The sequence below is a fragment of the Larus michahellis genome, chromosome 13 (genome assembly GCF_964199755.1).
Source record: "Larus michahellis chromosome 13, bLarMic1.1, whole genome shotgun sequence".
Lineage (NCBI taxonomy): Eukaryota > Metazoa > Chordata > Aves > Charadriiformes > Laridae > Larus > Larus michahellis.
Genome location: NC_133908.1, coordinates 16009384 through 16031758, shown reverse-complemented (window position 1 = coordinate 16031758; position 22375 = coordinate 16009384). Strand labels below are relative to the sequence as shown.

Here is a 22375-nt window from a genome sequence, read left to right as displayed (position 1 = left end):
ACATGAATGCAAGTGATCGCTCCCACTGCTGATGACAGTAAAACTGCGGATAAGGCAGACATCCACCTTCCGCCCCAAGGCAATGCTGACCCCAAGACAAGGCGTGCGCATGTCTGTGGGTAACAAGTGTACCCAGTGGCTGACACACACCGCCAGACCCAGGTAATTACTGAACTACAAACATCACTTAAGTCGCCTGTATGTCAAGAGAGAGCTAAAAGGATATAGCACCTGAAGAAAACCACATTTGGCCTACAAACGAAGAGTAACGTAACAAAACAAGCAGACCGTAAGAAAAACTCGTACACTCGGTGATGTTCAGTGATGTAATTTACCTCTCTCGACAAAGGTTTACTGACTCCTACACAACAGGGCACTTTGTTTTATTAAATCCAGATTCCAGCAATATAACGCAATACAAGAGCACAACCGTGCCCTTTACATGTTTGCCAAAGTCCTGTCGCGGCAGCACGCGCCAAGATAAAGGCCCAAGATTTTGCGTAGCTGCTGCTGTTTAATGCATTGCGTGACAGCCTCTCACCATGGCCCCTGTGGGTAAAACATGCTATCTGGGGAAAACCTGCTGCTTTACCTGCTCAGCTAATTCAACACCTGTTAAAAATAGGCAGGGGTTGTTTTTTTTAAGCCTTCTGTCACTGAGTTATGTAGAAGGAAACAGAGGTCATTCCACGGACAACCTCCTTCAAAAGCCAAGCTGTTCAAGGTTTAGTACCTGCACAAAAGCAACAAGGAAGGAACAACCCCTAAGAATTGTGCTAACGATTTATTTTATGCAACATCTGTGCAGCAAGGTGAGCTTATCACAAGACAAGACTGTGAATCACCAACTACTAGCACTGCTTTAGCGATGACGTCCAGCAGCTCCGTATGGGTATGACAGACCCACCACGACGAACTGACTGGCACCAGGAGCAAGAACTGGGAACAGCTAGTGCCAGAGAACATCACGATAACGAAGCAGTGTTTATCCAACAGGTTTCAAAGTCAGCTGTCCCTGACAAGCGAGGCAGACCCTTCTACTTGTTCCTTCTCCCGCTTTGTTGGCTTGCATAAAACTTCTCAAGCAAGAACTGGAGAACATTTCTAATCCAGTACAATCCCACGGGGCGTTTCCTTTTAGGCGCTCTGGAGTACGTACGGGGACTAGGACCAAGACAGAAGTCAAAGAAAAACACCTTTTAATCTCTGCAGGTGAGTGACCACCACCTATCACTGCTCACCTCACCTAGAGCTTACAGAAAACTTGTGCTGTCTGTAAACTCTGTAAAAATCTCTGTAAAAAGAACACTCCTACTGGAATGATTTTCTGTTTTAAATGAGTTTTATCAAGTTAACTACTGGCAACAGAATTTTGCACTCCATTTAAAATCCATGCTAAGTGAGTAACCGTTAAACCCTCTCCAAACCTGACTCATGCAAGAAATGCACGTATCATTAAAACACAGAAGGTGTCACAGTGTGTTAATATAGGCTATGACTCCTACAGGCTTAGGCCAGTCTACTTGAAAATAATCATTGTTCTACAACACCTTTGGGATTAGATCAAATTGCTTGAGTTGTCACGTTAAGAACAAGACACTATTTCAGACTCGTTCTTTTCACTGGATGAAGATACATTAGGGCAGAAACACGACAAAAGACATGAGAGTATTGCTGGACCTCCAGCTCACATTCCAGCTGCATCTCCCCATCTGATTTTTCAAACCCTTCAGTTTCAGCCCTAAACTTACAATTTATGTTCTACATAATCAAATTTAACAGATCCATGAAGATCCCAAGTCAGCGTTTCCACCTGTAGAGCGCAGCTCAGCACGCAACCCACGGCCACGCTTCAACCCAGCTTTGAACAAACACGTGGCTCAACATAAGAACTGCAGAAGATTACGACAATAAAGCAGAGTATTCCAGAACAGTCAGCAGTCAGCTATGGAAAGAGTGTGTATGCGTGAAAAGAAAAATCCACAGGTGCCCGCTCTGAATTCCTCGCAGATGCTGGGAGAAAGAATGAGAATTTACAGGTACCGGGCTGGAGAAAGTTTGGCAAGGGCAGACTCCATATGGGAATTTTCCTATTCAAGGCAATAAATCTTCTCTGACTCAAAGCACTAGAAGACAGATGAGAAATCTTTCACTGCTTTGTAAATTATGAAAAACATAGGGGACCAAAATGAACACTCTGCTTAGTAAAGCAACAGAAATAAGAGATACTTAATAATTCTGATAGGAATTCTCAACAACGTGCATGAAATACTTAAAAGATGTTAATACAAGAACACGTTACTTGCTCTCACAGAGGAGATCTTCCCAGTCCCTCCATTTCCCCTCGCAGGCACAGAGGGGGTGTGGATGGTACCATTAATCAATCAGTTCTACTCACTTATTCACAATACGACAATCAAAATTAATGATTGAAGGGAGCTGGAAAGGGCAGGTGAGTGCTTGAGTCAACTTGTAAAGATTTAAAAAGGCAAATTAAAATGGCAGTGAAATGAGAACAGCAGCTAATCTTAATTACAAACCTAAAGTCAGAGTAAAGCTTCGGTGAAGTTTCTCTCTCCCCCCGCTACATGTTGCCTTTAGCTGAAGACAAATTGCCAGCATTTTTGTAATCCACTAAGTTAAAGTCATTACCCTGACAGTGCCAGGAAGTCTAATTTCCTGGAGCAGTAACACAAAGATTTATAAGTGAATTTAAACGCTCACCTTCTGGAACAGAAAAATCTATCATCAGCATCAGGCTACGTGGAAAGCGACCGAGGATTTCAGATAATGGAGAAAGAAGAAATTCACCTGCTGACAAGTTCGCCCCAAATCTCATTGCCCACCTGCACAGGCTGCTGCCCAGGGTAAGTGTGCCCACAGAGCCGAGCTTCCGAATGCGCCCAGCTTTTCTGTGAGGTCCCTGCCGCAACAAAATGCATTTGTTCAACTACGGGCAGCTTTAGCACTAGTTCAGTACTTCTGCTCGACTCTCTCCTAAACTTATGTTCCCATTAAAATGGAAGTAAGCTTAAATAATCAAAATGGAAAAGATAAATCAGTTATTAAAGTGGTTATTAATTTAAAGGAGAGAATGAGTTAGCTCATCCACCAGGCTGAAACGTAGCTGCACGTCTCCTTATGGCTGAAAACTCTCAACTCCCTCATGAGAAACTGAAATCATACCTGAACTGCAACGCCCTTAGAGCATCTGCTTTTAACTGTTAGGTGTATATGCGCATAAACAAGAAGCCATGAGGTTGCCTAAACCAAATAGCACAGAGGTCTGGATTTAATTAGGAATAGTCAGCTGATTCCACACAAAAAGCTGTTTTGCTCTTCTGGACTTTCTCCTCCCGTGTTCCAGCAGGGATGAACAGAGGCAGACAACCCGACACCTTCACATCCAGAGGATTAAACGTTACAACCTTTATAACATCTTCAGAGGGCTGACACATATCAATGCCGATTCTTTTCACAAAACCTTATCGCAGTGTCTGCCATCTGAGACGCTGCCTTCCCCTGCACAGAGGGGATCGATCCTGATCCTCCCCCCGCTGCCTGCGCCTCCCGTCACCATTCCTGCTCAGAAACAAGGACTCTGTGAACAAAGCGAAGGAGTTGCACTATGCGATGTATTTAATGCGTACACAGGAGAAATGAGCATTTGCGCTGTGCTAGAGCGGAGGAGAACACGCTGCAGCGGAGACAGCCAAGCGCTGCCGCTGACCTACTTTATATCGGGGAAGGGATTTCAGCGAGACTTCCCTCCCCACCTCCCCCCCAGAAGCAGCAATTTTTGAAAGTGCTAAATTTAGCAAGGTTGCGAGGACAGCATTCATAATTTCTGGTCAGGGCTGTCCCCTTCTCATACGGCTCTATGCAACCTCTTATCACTCCCCCCAAATTTATCCTCTCTCTCTCTTCGACTGTCAGAAAAAAAATTAAAAAATGCTCCTTTCAACAAAGAGGAAGCAAGAAGCTTCTCTTCCACAGCCTGTCCTCATGAGGACAGCAGTACTCTGGACACTGCCAGAGCGTATACATTTATTTTTTAATATCAGATGAGACAGCTTCTGAAAGCACTGCAAGTTCTCCCGTCTGACATTATCCAGTTTACCACAGATAACAACCCTGAACTGGAAGCTTTCCCCTGCCAGAATGCCTAGCACATAAAATTATTAAAGGCTTAGAAATGGTTTCAGGGCTGCTCAAACGCTGTGCTGCAGCAAAATCCGATTTCCATTAAAAAACCCAGAGCAATCAGAAGAAAAGGAGACTCTAGTTCATCACTTTGAAATAAAGAGTTGCCTTCGTTCATTCCTTCCTCTCCAGAACAAACAAATGCCAGGAAAAAACCCCCAAAATCTAGCATTTAAGCTAGGTAATAACTCACGAGACCCTTGGGACTGTTCAGGATATGAAGACGTTCCTAAGCGGTCTTGAATAAAGAGTGAGGAAGCCTCTGTCCCCCCCGACGCTAACCCACCCCCACACCAGGAACTACAGACGTTTCTGGGTTTATGGTGTTTGGCTGCAGGGTAGGCGACGATTCCTGCAACTGAAGTAATTTGGAGACCCCACAAACTTTCCAGAGACGATAGAAAATATGTCTGAGCTAGTTCGCTGCTTCTAGTTGGCATTTTTTCAAGCAATTAGCAGCACACTATCAATTAAGCTTAGTGATCATACCTAAGAGTATTTTAGAGGGAAATCACGATGTCAAGTCTTGAAACCTCATCTTTAGATCCGCCAGAGAAGCACCACGGATGCTGACTGTGAGATTACTGGAAACTTAACAGCGCTCCCTCCCAGTATTTGTTAAGTACCACAATGTTCATTTGCTGCATTGCATGAACAAATCTCATTACTGCAGTTTCATTTGCCCACAAAGATTCCAGCTGAAAACTCACTTTAATATGGCTTTAATAATACATGAAAGAGATTAATCTATAATTGTTGATTTTTGAAATAGCACTTCATTGTGTCACTCAAACTGAGTGCTTTTGATCATTAAAACTTGCATGATTTTCCAATCTTCGTAACGAGCTTCTGCTTCAGCTGAGAGCCGATCTCATCAGAGCCAATTACGCTCCATGTCATAGATCTGACCGGAGCTTTTAAGGTTTTTAAAACTACAATTTTATTTTTCTTATTTTACCGAACAATTCAAAGTCCTAGCGAACTTGTTAGAACCTTTAACATCCAGGAATCTCACGTAACCTAGATGCTTCGCAGGAAACTACTAGTGAAAAAAGCAAACAAAAATGCATCACTGGATTTACTTTTTACTTTTAGCGCACAAATGAATAGTTTCTCACGCCTTTTTCCATGTCAAAAGGCTTCTTTCAAAATGCTGTGGGATTAATCTCCTGACCTAATCTAGCACGAGATACGTAGTCAGACTAAAATCCATTCTGCTCAGATTAGATGAGGGTATCGTGAAATTACCAAACAAAACCTCTTCGTGAGCCTGTGGTTTCTAATAATTGAGTAGGATAACGAGCTGCGTAAGCTCAGAGAAAAACACGCCTCCCATCAGATATGCCATAACACTTGTACCATTCACAGAGCCACAGGAAAGGTTTTCACCTTCTTTTAAAGAAAGTTATGCAAGATCAATTTCTTTTCAGAAATCCTGGATTTCCGTCTTTTCCCTTTAGTGGCACCTACATTCCAATCACATTTAGAGAGGAATGAACATCCTGAAGCCCTTGCTATATTTTGCATTCCTTTCTTTTTCTGCATCCTTCAGACACCTCCTTGCTCTGCGATGCACTCAACGCCCAGCCCTGACGCGAGGGCACTGAAGCCAAGGTTGGCCAGGAGTTCCCTGCAGCTCTCCGAATAGGACGGCATCGCGCCTTCCAAGAGGCGCGTTATTACCTTGTGCTATAACGCACCAAATGAAAGCTGTGTTTAGACATTAGCCTAGAAACTGTACCCATTGTAAAGGGTATCTGTAAATAGGTTAGACCCATCTATACATTAGGATTAGTTTGCATATCATCAATCAGAGCTTCACGGCCCACGATTTTCAGTGCGAGTGCGGCACCACATGTGTAACTACTGTACCATTACCGGCTATCAGTACATCTCTGAGCACCTTAGCCACGGCCTCTCTTGCTGCCCGCCGTTAACAATAGGGAAAGCACAAATTAGTTGATTTGCTCAAGGTCACTAAAGTAGCGTAAGTCGGGTATCCCGAGTCCAAGCATCTCTCCATTGAGTCACACTGTCTCTTTATACCCTCTGAAATTGTACAAGCGATGCAGGAAGAGTTTAAGATTTCCCTTCTGAAGAATAGCTCCGGGCATTCACAGATCACTAGGGTGCGGTGGGAGAGCGTTTCCCGCAGGGCCGGGCTGGGGGTGGCACCGCAGCAGTTGCCATGACAATGGCTGAGTCTTTGCAGTGACACTGCAGACACTTCAGACAAAAACCTGTGCAAGTCTCGGAAGACCGTCCAATGCTGTGAGAAGCCTGACGAGATCCCAGATCGCCTCCTAATCTCCAATTAAAAAAAGAGCACCACGCATGCAGGAAGGGAATGCATTTGTTTGTGAAAGATTTCACCTCTGCTGGAGTTGAAATACGAAAGCACAATGCAAAAGTTTTTCTCTGTGAACCTCCCAATTTTGAAAACGACGAGTACGACTCGCTACAGCCTACAGGGAGGAATACTGTATTCAGGAGAAGACTGACTACCAGCAAAGACAAAAAAATTGAACTCATTCCCTGCTGTCACTCTCCAATTTGTTGGAAGACTGAGGAACCACAGACGCCAGGGAAGGGAAAGGGTTAGTGGCAAATACACTCACCGCATGCTTTTCCTAGCTCCTTACAGTCGCCTCTCGCGCAGGCGATTCGCAAATGGAGTTGTAAAGGAAGAAAGCATGCACTCGCCCCTCTGTGGAGTTACAATCTCCTAACGCCAAATCAGATGGGCTTCTACAATTCAGCAGCTTATTATAAAAGCTGGTTATATCCAGTATCGAATACTAGCTAACAGCACGCACTGGCACATCCATTCTTTCAATTAACTGAATACAGAGGGAAGCGCTCAGCCCGAGATGCTCATGTCTCCAGCCCCTTTAAGGGCCTCCAGCTCCCAGGCTACTTTTTATTTCCAAAAGCACAAACATTAGCATTACCTTTTGCTGCTTCAGACCGCTTAGGCAAATCAAGTGTATCAAAATTCCTGTCCAAATCTCCGTTCTTCTTTCCTGTGCAAAAAAATAAGAGAACAGATGGGAAAGGCTGTCAGCATGCTGACAGGTGAGTTACTGTCATATGCATCTACAAGATGAGAGAAGATACAGACTCGGAATACGCATCGCAGACCATCACCGTATTTGTACGTATCTGACTTGCAGTCCGGCTGCACAGCTGGGGGTTTGGCTTGAGCAACTTAGGGACAAAAATCCCTGCTACTTTCAGGCTGATCCGCAAACATGCTTCGCATTAGCATTTCAGTGGGTCTTAAGAGTGCTCAACATCTTGGAAAATTGTGCCATTTCCCTTCTTGGTAAAGCCATGCCCCTCCCTTGAAGCCCAGCATTTACTTGTTATTTTCACAGAGGAATCTTGACCTGGAGCAGAGACTGAGCAGCAGGGCAAACGCCAACGGGCGGCTTCGCAGCCTCGATTCCTACCGCGACTGTCAGGCAGGAAGGCCTAGACTGAATATACAGTACAAGCAGCAGCCAACGACTTAACCTTGAATTGCCCTTCAATCAATAAAGTGCCATTTTGACTATTTATTAGAAACTAATGGAAATAATTCCGTACTTTTGCTATGAGACAGTTTCAAATTGTTACCTAAGCTTTAAATGTATACAATCCTTCATAGAAAGCAGAACAAACCCTGGACTCTAGTTTTAGTTAGGTTGGGAATTCCAGGTTATGTGACTAGCTGGGGAGGGAAGGGTGAACGTTCACCCGCTCTGCTCCCCCCAAGGAGAGCAGTGCCTTGGGTGGCAGCGGGATCACCGGGCACCTCGCCATCACAGAAGTACTGACAGCGGAGAGAGGGATCTGGAAGGAAGCGCAGGAATCTGCATGGCTTCCGAGGACAGTAGTGTACAATTTAGCTTTCCCAAATCATTGTGTGTGTGTGATCGAGTTATTTAATCCCTCTCCCTGAAGAGCAGGGGAGGCAGGTGTGGTGGGAGGAATTCCGAACACCACACCTGGAGCTGCCGCAGGTGGCTTCTGAGCAGGGGTTCTACCAGGCTGGTGATGGGGGTTGCGGAAGGGCCAAGAGCTCCACCAGTCAAGGATGCTTAGAAGCCAACAAGAAAATCGTCCTTAAAAACACGGAGATTAGCCTGACTCTTGACTGGGAACAGGTCACGCCATGGGAAAGGCCAACCCCTGCCCCATTATAGCGGGAGCCGGTACAGCTTCGGCACAGGGCATTCGGTGGCCACTCTGCCTTCCCTCCTGACAAAAGTATACACGCAGGACTACATAGAGAAGGAATAGAGCTTTTCAATACCAATAGGAATATTTAGAAATAACATCAAGAGGAAAAAAACAACCCTCAAGGTAGCATTCCATCCCCTCCCTGTCTTTGGAAATACAACACACTTTTGTTTTGAAATGCCAACACCGAACACCAGCCAACTTTAACTACTGCGCAAAAGAAAGCATGCATCTAGAAGTTCTGTTCATCTGAAGTAATTTACTTCATTATATAGAGTAGGAAAAAGCCCATCCAAGCTGCCAAAAGGTCATGCAGCCAGGTACCTCGCCGCTCCTTTGAAAGGTACCATTTGTAAAGGAAGGGAGATGGATTAGCTGCACTTCGCAGCCCTCCATTGAGCTTTTGCTCCGTGAAAGCACCAGAAACACGTTGCTTGGGGAACCAAATACCAGAAAGGAAAAATGCTGTGCATCACCAAAGGACACTACATTTCATAATGGCAGCTGAACCCAGTTACCGGCTGCAAACCCTTGTTGATCCTTAGAGCACTGACAGGAAAAAGCAGGGCAGAGGGAGAAAAAAAAAGCACTGAAGGAAGGAAGTCAGCGTTTAGGAAAGATTAGAGACTTAAGGCAGACCAATAAACGCGACTCCATCTTATCTACAAGTAGGGCAAACTTTTTTCAGATGACTCTGAGATGTCATGTCTCTGGCATTAGCTAGTTTAAACCTCAGAACATTTACTTGGAGAGCCAGGGCTCATCCGACACAACTACTCATTTCAGAAGCTCTCTCTGTAATTTAAAGGTTGGCGTTGGGTACATCTATTGGCCCTGCAGAACTGAGATGGCACAGGAAGCGTTCCCTTCTTTCTAGAGCACTCTTTAGTAAGCAGTATGCTATTTGTGCACAACATTTTGAGGAAGAGGTTGTCCAGGAGAGCTGTCTTGGCTGCTGCGCCTTTTGAGCCGGCGGTGCAGAGGCAGCTGCCTATTCACTGACCCATCTTTCATTCGGACAGCACGCTCCATCTGTGCTCTGTGCTCTCTAGTCGCTCGCTCTCCGTTTTTGGGCCAGACTGGAAATACCAGCCCTCTTCCCTGAAGCCTTTGCTAGTTTGACTCTCAGCCCTCTGAGAAACTCGCCCCCCTTGCAGCAAACCCACGGCTCTTCAGGCCAGGAGCTGCCAGCTGTTTATGAACGGAAGCAACTTAGAACACAGAGCTCTGACCAAGGGGATTTTAACTCTACAAATTACTTGTTTAATCAAATTGAGCGAGGGCCAGGTTCGGAAATACCTGAAGCACCTACGTTTTCCAGGGCTTTCCTCTAGAGAGGAGGTGACCAAGCTGTGAGAAAACTCCAAAAGAAACCCATCTAGAAGGCAATCCATCTGCGGCCCACCTGGTATTTTTCCCATTTGATTTTCATAGGACCAACAAATACTGGTTTGGATTTTCTAAAAAGGTGACCAAATTCAGCAAGTTCAAGAGCCTACCAATTACCAATCTCTCAGCCATCCCCCGGCCCGACCAGTATCGTGACAAAACCAGGTTCCCTGCCAGCTCCTGCAGCCCCGAACACCCCTCCGGCTCTCAAGCCAGCAATGCTGGTGCAGAAGGATGCTGAAATACCCACACTAGCAGCAGAAAAGAAGTTTCCACCCTGTTTTTGTACATCTCAATTTCTGCCCTTCTATGCATCTCCCTGCCCTGCTCTCCAAGTTTTCCAGCCCGAGGCGTGCCAGAGAAAAGCCGGTGCTGTTGGATCAGAAGCACGGCTCCAAACTCTGCCAAGAGAGAGCCAGCTTTGCACATGCCTCCGACAGGCCTGGCTGATGAGACCTGGCTGCAGGAACTGGCACAGCACCCTGGTTTGGGAAAGCTGCCTGACGCGAGACTCGCTCCTGCAAGAAGCGGTTTACAGTCTCTGAAACAGTGGGATTAAAATTCTTTCCCTCTCCCCCAAACTACTTTTCATTATGTAAGAAACAACTGAAACACGACCTTCGGCATTTTCAGTCAGACTCTCAGTACGGACTTTGAGGTGTGGCCCAGCGTTATTAACCACTAACGTTGCTGCTGATCTTCCTCAAATGTCATTTTGCTTTACTGGATAATCAAACCAGCTATTCAACTAGGCCATTTTTGCTGGTGGATTAATTCCCAAACGCTTTCTTTCTGGTTAAAAAAAAGTTGAAGGGAAAGAGATTCGTCATCACCCCTATGTCGCCCCAAGTCAGTGCCCGGCTTGTTACTGCACCTCCTGAACAGGACCGGAGCGGGGCGGCAGAAAGGGAGGGCTGAGCTCTCTCCGTCCTCCGCAGGCTCAGGAGTCCCAGTCCAACAGCAGCGTCTCGCAGAACACTGCTGGGCACCCTCTGCTGGGTGAAGCAGTCAGGGTTCCTCCCTCAGCATTCCTCCCTCGGCTCAACCCTCCAGAACCCACTGATGAGAAGCCAGCGTCACAGACTGGAATGACCCTGCCTTTGCCCCCGAACCAGGCTCAGTAACGCAGTGGAAGTCTCCAGGGCACCCGCAGCCCAACGGCTCCTCGGGCGAGAAGCCAGGACGGCAAACCTTGGCCTCACCCTCTGTGTTCCAACTGCGATTGTACGGACTGTGCCGGGATGGGAAGAGTACCCTACTGGGGGTGGCCTCACCCAGCGAGTCTGAGTGCCGGTAATGAAGCCGCAGCAGCCCGGGGACGGGTGCCCGAGCAGACGGAGCGCCCAGGATCCCTGAGAACACACACCCAAGCTGCTGAGCCTCCATGGCTGCTGCCGCCCGGACCAGCCAGCGAAGCCGTACCCCGCCACAACAGGGCTGGGGAGACAACTTGCCTTTAGGTGCTCCCTCTCTCATCGGGCTATCAGGCCAACTGCAAACCAACTCCCTTACTGCACTTACACCAGGAATGAATAAAACCTTGTCTTTTCTATTGCCAGCGTGGGAAGACCAAAGTAAGTTCTTGCTCGATTCAAGGATTTCCATGCTACTGCCACGAACAGGGGGATGCACTGGGGGAGCAGAGGGGAAGGTGAATGAACGAGACCTTGATCTCAGCTCTTAGCCTTGCACGTAGAAGCTGAACAAAGCACATTATGGCGATGATGAAAAGAAAATATTGCAAAGACTCACCTTGATTGAACCACTCCTCTAATTACCAGAAAAGCAGCAAAAGAAAAACAAAAATTTACAGGAAGGAAGAAAATACAAAGGAAGAGTCACAAAGAGGCAGAATCTCATAGAATAGGTTCAAAACCTGAGTATTACAAGAATACCACAGAACTTTAATCAATTAAAAAAACCAAACCAAACCAAGATATTCCACTTTCTCCCTTTTGTTCCTGCTGAAAAAAACCCAATCTTTCTCTGCACAGCTTTTGTTTTTGTCCTTTTTTTATCACATGAAAAGGTGCTCACAGAATTGAGGGGACAGAAGGATGACCACCCCTTCGCAGAGGTGTTTGAAATGCTATGATCAATGACCATGAAATAAAATAAACATGGAAACGCTGCAAGAGTAAGTGAACGAGAGGGGAAGAGAACTGATGTATTTTAAAAGTCCTAGACTGAGAAAATTAAAGTAGGTTCAGACCAGGTATTCACATAAACTTAATAGTGAGAAAAGCTTCTCTTTACTATTTTAAAAGCACATTTATTAATGGATTTTATCTTTTAAACACAACAGTTGCCTGTCCCCCTCTGTCCTTCTGATCTACGTACTACCAGCTGCGAGCTTAGCTTTATTACCAGTTCATTTCCCTCTAGAGAACAGCACGTTTTAAAGAGGGCACTGCAAAAAGGGGGAAAAAAAATATGTAAATATATTCTTTGGAAATCGTCATTTCCTGTTGAACACAGAGCCAACCCCAAGCTGTCACTGAGCGCCTGCGCTGCTCGCCGAGATCCACAGGTTCATCCTCGGCCTCAGATGAATTTGAGAGCAATCTGTCTAAAAAGGCCTGATCAGACGCTTTGGCTGATCAACAGAAGCTCCCGGGGCGTATGGACGAGAAGGGACAGACAGGCTGGCCCCGGGGGACAGGGGCAGATGCCTGACAAAGGACGGGCACCGCCTGAGCACGCTCTCAGAGGCCGGCGACAGCTCAGTCCCGCTGCGCTCCCCAGCGCACACTCAGGGCTGCCACCTCTGAAGGGGTTCCGCTCCCGGGGCTGCTCTCCAGCAGCAAAACAACCACCAGCACGGGCCCAGGGTTTCCCAAGGCCACCACACACCGGTTTTAGTCGCTCGCCGGGAGAGCAGGCTGGCCAGGCAGGTAAAATTCTTTTTATTTTCCATTTTTCCCCCCAGTCATTTAAGAGAGTCCCAATTTTTTATTTTATTTTTTTTTCTTAAATGCAGTTTAAGTCTAGTTGATGGCAGACTAGTCTGCAAAAGCAAGTTCACGCGGTGATGACTTCCCTACCACGTATGGAAACACATAACATTTTAATAACATGTACAGGTCAGATCAAAGGAAGAATAACGTGCAGCACACAGGTCATCAAGTTCAAACAATTCCGTATCAGCTCTTCAGGACCAAAATCTTCCTTAGACCCGGCTATAAATATAAGCCGGGATGTGAGTACACATGAATGAGGAGAACGGAGCCTAGACAGAAAATGGAGTTAATTATCTCTGAATTCAGTCTAGAATAGTCATTTCTCTAAAACAACAAAGAAAACAGATATAATTTGAGTGTCTCTTTCTAAAGGAAAGATGGAAGGGGGGTGACTGAGACTATTAATCCTCTCTTGTAATAAAACTCATTTGCAACACTCACGCCCCAGAGGAAAGAACAGGTCTAAAAGTGACTGACAATTAAAAGCTACAAAATCACGTTTGCAATTTAAATTACTGAAAGAGTGACAGAACTGGGAGGTTGTGTGTTCGGGTTGTGAGTGGGAGAGTAGGTTTTTAGTTTGTTTTCAAACGTGAGAGACCGGCGGCATGGAAGACGTTCAGACGGGCCCGCCGTGCACGGGGACGGAGGCATGCTGGCCGTGGCTCGTGCTGGCCGGCCAAGCGAGGGGACAAAGCCCAGATTTAGCAGATGCAAGAACACAGCAGGGAGAGGTAGAGCGCAGCCACCTTTGTCCAGCAGCGGAGTGTCATCTGTCAGCATGCACCACTCCTACTTAAAGCCAAACAAAGCTACAGCGATTGTGGGAAAAATTCCCGAATACCTCTTAGAAATGGGACAAGGGAGACGAACACATGCCACGACACTACCAACACGAACCTCCACAAAGCGCATCATTCTAAACCGGCACGATGAATGTGCTTGCAAGAGCAGGTCTACACAGCAAAATTTACCCCCAAATCCGTTTCCAGTTCTGAGCCCTCTGCAGCACATACCTTTAGCTTTTTTGCCACCAAAACAACCAGCATCGTCCTTCTTCTTCTTCTGAGAGCCTCCCATGCTCGTAGTCTGACTGGCATCGAGTTCTTGGTACTTGTCCGCGCCAGGGACCTCTTTGTGCACATGATAGGAAAGGTTCCGCATGATGCACACACAGTTCTCCACAGACTGTTACAGAGAAATTTGTAATAATTATTGCCCCCTCTTATTTGCAAAGCATTATATTATACAGTGGAGGGTTGGGGGGGATTTAAAAAAAGCCCACCCGCCCCAGGAAAAGAATGTCGCTTTCAAGGAAGATTTAGTCAAGACCCCTTAAAATCAAGGTTGGTTCTTGTTCTTAAACTAATTTTATTCTTCCAAAAGCGTAGCGCTTCATAAATAGTACCCATTCAAAACGAAGACTCTCTAATCAAAAATACCACCTAATCTTCCATAAAGAATACAATTCACCAAAAGATCAAACACACAGCAGAAAACGATCCTACAAGGATCTTATTTTAATACAAGCCTTTCTCTCACTCTTCCAACCTTTCCAATCCCCAAGGGGCCCCCATTGTATTAAATTTCCTCTGGGTCAAAACCTAGGCCTTCTGAGGATTTCAGTGAGAACACACGTTGTCCCGTAGCAACCGCTACTCCGTGGCACGCCAGGCTGTGACAAGAGCAGTGCTCGGCAGGTTGCAATGGAAACCACCAGGTGGTTACAAAATCCACTTCTGAAACTATCTGATTAAGTGGCACGGCTTTATAATTCCCTTGTGCAGTCCATCGCGTGGTGGGACTTGAATAAAATAATGATGCTTTACAAGCCGTATTTGTTTTATAAAGCCGTAGCATGCTCTTTCTTTTTTAAACAGGCTGAACTTGTGATATTCCATATGCATACAAGTACGCTTTTAAGCGCCACAGGATGAGGTGATGATAAAAACAGATTAATCAAAACCCGCACCTAAAAAAAAAGCCACCATGGAAATGCTGCAGGTCTGAAGACCTATCTTAATGGCTAAGCACTACAGTCTTTAGAGATGGTGCCAAATAAAGTCGTTAAAATGGGAACTGACTGCTTTGCTGGTACAGTGCAGAGCACACGACAATGGGACTCAGTTCTGGTTTGCAGACCGCACTTCGACATGTCAATTAAGCGATGCAGAACAACAGCAATAACGTCACTGACAAAACCAAAGGACTACTCTCCTCACCCACCACAAGCACCTGCCTCTGCTCGCCTCAAGGTAACAGCAGCATCGTGCCGATACCCCATCAGTAGTACCATGGAGATCGTAGCAGAGAGGAAGACAATTACTGCATTTTCTGAGGCAAGCGTGATCCCCTTCTGATACTCGCAAACGGAAGTCAGATCCCAGTGCAACACTTCAGCCTAAATTAATGGAAACATCCATTAAGTTTTAATACTCAAGTTCACCTTATTGTCTGTATCCTTCTTGCCAACTGCAGACTGTAGAGCATGAAGGAGGGCATCCACCAAGCCATCACACTCTCTTAGTCTTCTGCGTGCTTCTGCGCCATCCGAACTTACGTTCCTAGCAGGAGAGATTTAAAAAGAAAATTTAGCCCCCTATCCTACACCATGAAGTTGAAGGTGCGCCGATTTATACTACAATTATTAAGAACTCATTACCTTGGTTGAACAATTTGAAGGCAAAGTAGTCTGACAAACCTATTAAATCTCAGCAAAATATGGGCAATGCCCATCTGCACCGCCCTGAGTCTGCACAGAAAGGGGAACACAGTCACAGAGGTGCCTACAAACGCATTTTTCTGAGCTGCTGGCAAGTCCAGTGATAGACCTTAAACTGGACTGGAGTTTTCAGAGCAAACAATATGCAAACCAAAAATTTAAACTCAACGCCAGAACTTTTAAGCTGAAAAATACTTTCCCTGCTTTAAGAAAAGCACACAAACCCACGAGACTGCTCAGCAGTATTCACGGCCACAGAAATTGAAAAATGAAAAAGACTGAAAACAAGTGCACAATAAGCTATATTTTATTTAATCAATCTGTATATAGAATTGTTCTTCACTTTCTTTGGCCCCCATTTGCTCCAAAGGGAGTCACCACGTACAACTGCTGTCTCCTTGACTGCTCAAGGGTTCTCCAGATCTGCTCCCTCTCCCCAGCTTTCGGACTGGAAGTTGCTGCCACCCATTTAAATCCCACATTTTGTCACGTAAAGCCACCTTTCCCACAGCGTACAGCAGGTTCAGCACAAAGCCTGGAACAGTCACATGTAGAAAGTGAGAGACAACAGTCAGTATATTCACACGGCTTTACATTTCTCAGAACGTCGCACAAGAGAATGGCATGGGCAGCAGATGTGAGAGAGCAGCGAAAGGCTACCCGGAGTTGTTCAAGTTGCACATACCAATGACTGCAGAAATTTTTAGAGAGGAGCTACAAAGCTCTCCAGTGAGCACGGACACTACAGACTGAAGCCCCAGCCCTGCATAAGCATCAACCTGCTGTTCCCCAATAAATAAATAAAATTCAAGTCAATTTTCCAAGCGCTGCCTCCTCCGCCCTCTTCCCCCCCCCCCCCTTTTTCCTTTTTTGGAGGCAAATGAAGCAACAAAATGGTTCTTAATAGTGCTGGCTGGCAAAACCTGTAAGGAAAGTTTTCTCAAAACTGAAATGCACTAATTTCGACAACACCACAGCCAACCGTTCAGCTTCCAGGGGCTCCGAATTCCACAAACCCACGTAAGGGTAGCTCTCAAAAGCTCAGGACACAATCATTACCTTCTGCTATCAGGATCGTGCAGCCAGTATTTCTTTTTAAGTAACTAGAGGGACTTCCAATCTGCAAGTAATTAACAAATCAATCACGGTCCCCTCTCAAGTCCCTCCATCACCAGGCAGGCTGGGATGTTAATTGGATGACTAGAAAAAAACCACATTTTCTCAGAGACCTCTCAAAATCTGAAGACACTTAATTGTGAGCTGGATGCTGTAACAGCACATTAACTTTCAATTAAGAACACAAATGAAATGCACAGATAAAAGAATCCCTTCCCCAAATCCTAACACACAGCCTCACCTCTAGCAATGGCTGATACAAGGCAGGTAAAGTGGATATTAAAATACGATTCCACAGGATATATGGCGGAGAGAATTCTACGTGCTGTTTCTCCATCTCCAGTTGTACTAATCCTTTCGTACCAAAAGCCCAAATGCGAATTTTAATGTAAAGTCTTTATGAAACTGAAATTCTAATTCAAGTTCTCTGTGATCCCTTTCAGGAGTTACAACAATAAACAACAGCAGCTCCACCTCCAAGCGCATCTCTTAAAGTGGAACATTACTTGTTAAGCTCGAGGGTGACAGAAATGCAGTAAAAACGGTCTTATCTGGAGCTGTGCATCACATTACTTATTCCCTCATTAAGTCTTAGAAAGTGAGAGCTAAAATAAGTAAGGAACACTTACAGAATTCAAAAAATAAACCAATTTTTGCCAAAAACAACCCTTCACACCTTTCTTGCCCCATGGCCCATTCGTAAGAGATTTTTCTATGGCCCATTTGTGCTACCCCACTTGCGGCACTTTTGTTTTACTTCTTTGGTTATCAACAGCATCACAGTATTTGTACCCTACTTTCTTATTTCTTGATCTGTTTTAGGATTAATATTAAGGTAGACATTGATAAGGTTATAACTGATATTATAAAAGTGCATCAGTAAGCCTGTGGCTTGCTGATGTAACTTACTGTATCTTCAACTATAGAAATTGAAAATTGACGCCTCAAGAAAAAATTCCCACATCTATCACACACAAATAAGCATGAAAACTCTGCAGAATCAAATTTATAGCTAATTAATGCTATGAATAAGTTATCCAGACATCAAACTTTGCAGTTTTAATGGTGTAACCAACACATCAGAAAAATGTATCCTTTTGAGCATCTCATGCAGAAACATCTGCTCTATAAATACCCAGCACTCCTGGGACTCTGCTAGTCCTCCCTCCTTGGGTAATGAGCTTCCTGCAGCCCGTGGGATTTATTTAACATGGAACAACAAAACCCATTTCCTTGGCTGTAACTATAACCCAGACCTACTGGAGAGCTCGGCTCCTGTTCTTCTCCAGAGAAGTCTAGGCAATACAGACCTCGGAAAGACTCCCCAGGGAGATCTGCACCCGCTTCACCGAGCCTGCTTTTCTGCTGCTCCAGCACTGCAAGAGGCAGTGAAGATCGCCCAGTCCCCGTGGGAACATTCGCATTTCAGACACGTGCACAAGTACGCCAAACATCCCTGAGCGCTAAGCAAAGGCAAGCATGGTGAAAACAAAGACAATACGCTTTGAATACGTTCTCATCTGGCAATCCCAGGAGAAGTGCCCCCAGGGTTGGTTTCCATGATCCACAGCAACCTTCAAAAGCTCCTGCAACCCAGAAAAATGCCAGGTTGCATCTCCACCTTGGGGTGTTAAGACACTATAAACCTACCTCCTTGAAAAACATCACCTGGTATTCATCAATCAAATTCACACCTTGGGTCTTCAGGAAGGACTGTAGCACGGGGACAAGAGAGCTAGTGCTGGTCATTAAAAAGGACAGGAACTGCAGTGGAACAGCCAACCTCATACCGCACTCCACTGACCCGAGTCAGGAAAAATCTCTTCCAATTTCACATCTAAACCAGAATTGTTCCTGATGCACCTTACAGATCTATTACGTGTTATGGAATGATGTAACTAAATCATATTCCAAAGGAAACTTTCACAGCAAAGTTTCTGAACACCTTTCTTTCAAGAGTGATGGAAATCAATAAATGGGGGACAGATTCCTGCAGATGTTAAGGGAGGATGCGTCATCGTCTTACAGCGGGGGACGATCCACAGGAGGAATCCAAAGCCTCTCCCAGGGCAGAAACTTCCCGAAACTCACACAACAGAGAGGCAACACATGGCATCTGGACTTGGATAAAGCAGAGAGTTTCGCTCTTCGCTGAACTTTTCTACACTTTATACAAGCATTGTTTTATACCAGAAGAAATTTCTTCAGTGGATGGAATGTTTGATACAAGACACTGAACAGAAAAGGAAGCCAAAGCCGTAGCTGAGATGTGTGTTCGCTCTCTTACTTAGGAACTGGGCTGCCACGCAGCAACTGGAATGGCCCAAAGATTTTAGAATTAAACCCATTACCTCAGCGAGTTGCTTGCTGGGGCAGTTTAATATGGAGAACCTCTACAGATGATGTCAAAGATACTTTTAAAGTTTGAACAACTTGAGACAGGAACTCTGCAGGGCTTTTGAGGCACCGATTATGGGCAAAATCCTGTTATAAATGAAAATAAAGTTGACTGCCTGTCCAAATGGGTGGGAACGGGGAGGAGGAACTACCTGAGCTACTTTTACATGAGACGGTGACAAACGATAGCTGCCGTTCTTCTCTGGTGGTCTGCATGGTCTGCTGCCCTTGCCCTGTCTCTTCACCCCCAGAGGGGCCCTCTGCTGCTTTCCCTCACTTTCCCTGCTTTCAGTGCTTTTCTAAGAGTCCATTAAATTAAAAATGTATTTTAAAAACAATAGTATCTTTCTCACATCATGCTGCAAAGAGTAATAGAAAGCGAGACGTGGAATCACTGTCCATATTACTTAAAGTACATAGGAAGGAAACCAACTATATGATTGATTCTATGTAAATCAGTAACACACAAATCTCATTCCAGGGATTTTAAATCCTCGGCCTTTAGCTGGAAAAAGCGACCTGGATGCTTCCTCAAATTCTTAGAGTCCAGACTGTAGACAGGACTAGCGAGAGAGGGTTTGTTAGGACGTTCAAATATATGCTTTCCCTGGGAAAACGAAACAGAGGAGCACTAAGTAAATGTTAAATAAAAGTAAATACCTACCAGCGTAGAAACACATCAGGGTAGGAATCCAGCCTGTTGCTATTAAAGACTTCAGAAAATGGTGGGGAATGCGTTGGGAAATCTGTTCATGCTTTAGACAAGGTTATCATTATCACCAAATAGTTTTCTTAATGATATGCAAGTCTGAACATAACATTTGCATCTGCAGAACAGAGTTGGTAATCATCACGTCTAGGATAGTAGTAACAGCTCACCTAGCTGTGCCACACACCAAAATTATCCTCAAGAGAAAAGATTTTAAAGTAATTAAATGCATGGCACTTATTTCAACGCAAATCACGTAGCAACGCCCCCACTCTGCTCTCCCTAACAATCTGAAAGACAGAGCGGAGATGCAGAGAGCTTTTCTTTTTTTTTAATGATAAAGAGAAACTTGAAAATACAAGCATCAGGGAGACACATTTTTTTTGTCTGAACATTAAACCTAGTATTTCCAAGACTATTGCTGTGTCTGCCACCCGGTTGGAAAGGGCCATCAGTCGTCACCCCCCAGCGCTGCGGATGAAGCCGAAAGCCGGGGTTCGAGTGCTCCCGAACACTCACCAGCCCGCTGCAGTTCAGCCGTGTAAAGAGCACTTCGCTTAGAGACCCAGCTGGGGCTAAAGACGACAGGCTGGGGACTTTCTTTTTTATATAAATAAAAAGCCAAACTGGAAATTTTTAAGATACCCTTTTAGTAGCATTTCTGCCTTTCTCTGGAAGAAACGTGACGAGAGCCGAGAGCGAGGAGCTCTTTCCAGCAGCCTCTTGGTGCACTCTGCAGGGTCTCGGGTGGCCCAAATGAATCCTGCTTTTTACTACCGCAAACAACCTTCTAACAACTATTTTTGTGTTGCCAGGCTACAAGTAACATTGGCTCCTATGTAGTCTGTCCCAGCACTGCTGAAGACGCTGAGGATACCTGATCCAAACGGCTCGAGCGGCACTTCCCAAGGGGGCTGAGCTGCGGCGGCGCTGCCAGGCAGTACCTGCACCTCGCCAGGCCCTGAGGGACACCGTCACCGAGGGTCCCCTCTCCACACACTGAGTGTTATATACTTCAGCTGATAAAATACTACAGGGGTCTCGCAAGTATAATTTAACTATATCAGTTGTTCTATCCACCTACTCTGACAGAACCCTTGCTATAAAACCACCTTTCCACACCCACACTTTGCTTCACTATTAAGAAATTTTTATTTGGATGTCAGCCAAAGGAGACTGATAAATAATAGTTGCAGTAAATGCACTCTATTTCCGAGCCTATTTCTAGGTACTGAATGTCCCAAAGGAGGAATATACAGCATTTTAAAATCATTCCATCATTTCATGCAGAAGTAGAATGAATTCCATACTTCAGTTCACATGAAATACCAGAAAGCTTAATTGGTATTAGGTTCATTGTTCTGAAAATAAAGAGAAAAAAAGAAGGAAGCTGCCTGTGACACAAAGATAGCCTGATCCAGGCAGCACTGGTCAGAGGGCCCTGTACAACACGACGGAGTTCGGCAGCAGACAGCTGAGTCGCAAATCAAGCAGACAATATGGTAAAGAAAATAGGAAGACGTCAAAGTCCAAATTAAATGAACAGAAAGACAGTGGAGCTCTGCTGATGTTAGTTAGGGAGCAGCTGAGAAAAGGCGTACTGGGTCTGGGCAGGAGATCCCACCGGGGGTTTCTTCTCCACGTAAACATCCACCCACCAGCCAGACCCGAGAGAGGAGCAGCGGGGCAGCCCCGGTTGCCTTGTGTGAAACACCCTCCAGCTATTTGAGCAAAGGGATCGGTTTTGTTTAGTTGGTCAAATGCTCACAAGAGGACATACCAAAAGCCACCCCTGAAACAGGACTTTGCAAGCTCAGTCTGTGCCCCAGCAACGGTGGCATAGAGCAAGAGACCGACGACGCGCTGTCACGCGTCTCACTGGTGTCAGCGCTGTCTCCAAGAGCTCCCTGCAACAAGCAGGGGCTCAGCAGCCAGCAGAACAGTTTAACAAGGTACAGATGTCACGTCCGCCTTTTGCTACTTGTGTCTTCTTATATCCAAAACATCGCGTAATGCCTTTTCAGTAAAATGCTGACTGGTCACCTCCTGCATGACCTACTCGGAGGGCCTTAGCTTGCTCTCCTGTAAGGCAAAGCGATGCAGGAACACACTACACCACAATTCCACGATGCCCAGCAGCTACTTTGCTTCCAAATTATTCCAGTCTCTGCTTGGAGGAAAGGCTCAGGGACTCTGCTCGCTTTATCACACGTGCTCGCTGCAATGTGAAAGAATCCCAAAAATACAAAACCAAGGCAGCATTTATCTAACACAGGATCCTGGCTCACACGCCTTCCAAAGCAAACTCTGTCCATTCGAGGGACTGCAGGGAGCTTTGGTTCCGTCTTGCTCTTCATCCCACCACACCACAGGCCCTTCTGTTACATCCCCTTCGCTGACAGCCAAGGGAAGAAGGACCTAGATTCATTCCTAAGTAATGACAGAAGGCAATAAGCAAGTGCACAACTTTAAATTTATACTTCAGACTTGATTGTAAAGCATTAAGGTTGCATGTAACTAGGTTATGTCTCTGCTGCTAAAATCTATGCATAATTTATTTATATTACAAGCTAAACATCAGGAACTGTCAGGAGGAACCCTAACAGCTCCTTACTAGCACGAATTAAATGCTCTGCTCATCATATAAGCCCCAGG

At 45.5% G+C, this 22375-nt stretch overlaps 1 protein-coding gene across 15 annotated transcripts in view; it reads right to left on the bottom strand.

Annotated features, from left to right (window-relative positions):
- The window catches only part of ARVCF (ARVCF delta catenin family member), a 269139-nt gene that overhangs the window by 35732 nt on the left and 211032 nt on the right, over nt 1-22375 (bottom strand). For 7 of the 15 annotated variants that reach the window (XM_074606704.1, XM_074606706.1, XM_074606705.1 and 4 more), the window contains 4 exons: nt 15223-15340; nt 13793-13964; nt 11569-11586; nt 7155-7226 (listed from right to left, as the gene is read on the bottom strand). In XM_074606704.1, the coding sequence (XP_074462805.1) occupies nt 7155-7226; nt 11569-11586; nt 13793-13964; nt 15223-15340 (380 nt within the window). The remainder of the gene's footprint in view (nt 1-7154; nt 7227-11568; nt 11587-13792; nt 13965-15222; nt 15341-22375) is intronic. The other 8 variants (XM_074606709.1, XM_074606708.1, XM_074606712.1 and 5 more) reach the window with 2 other exon arrangements.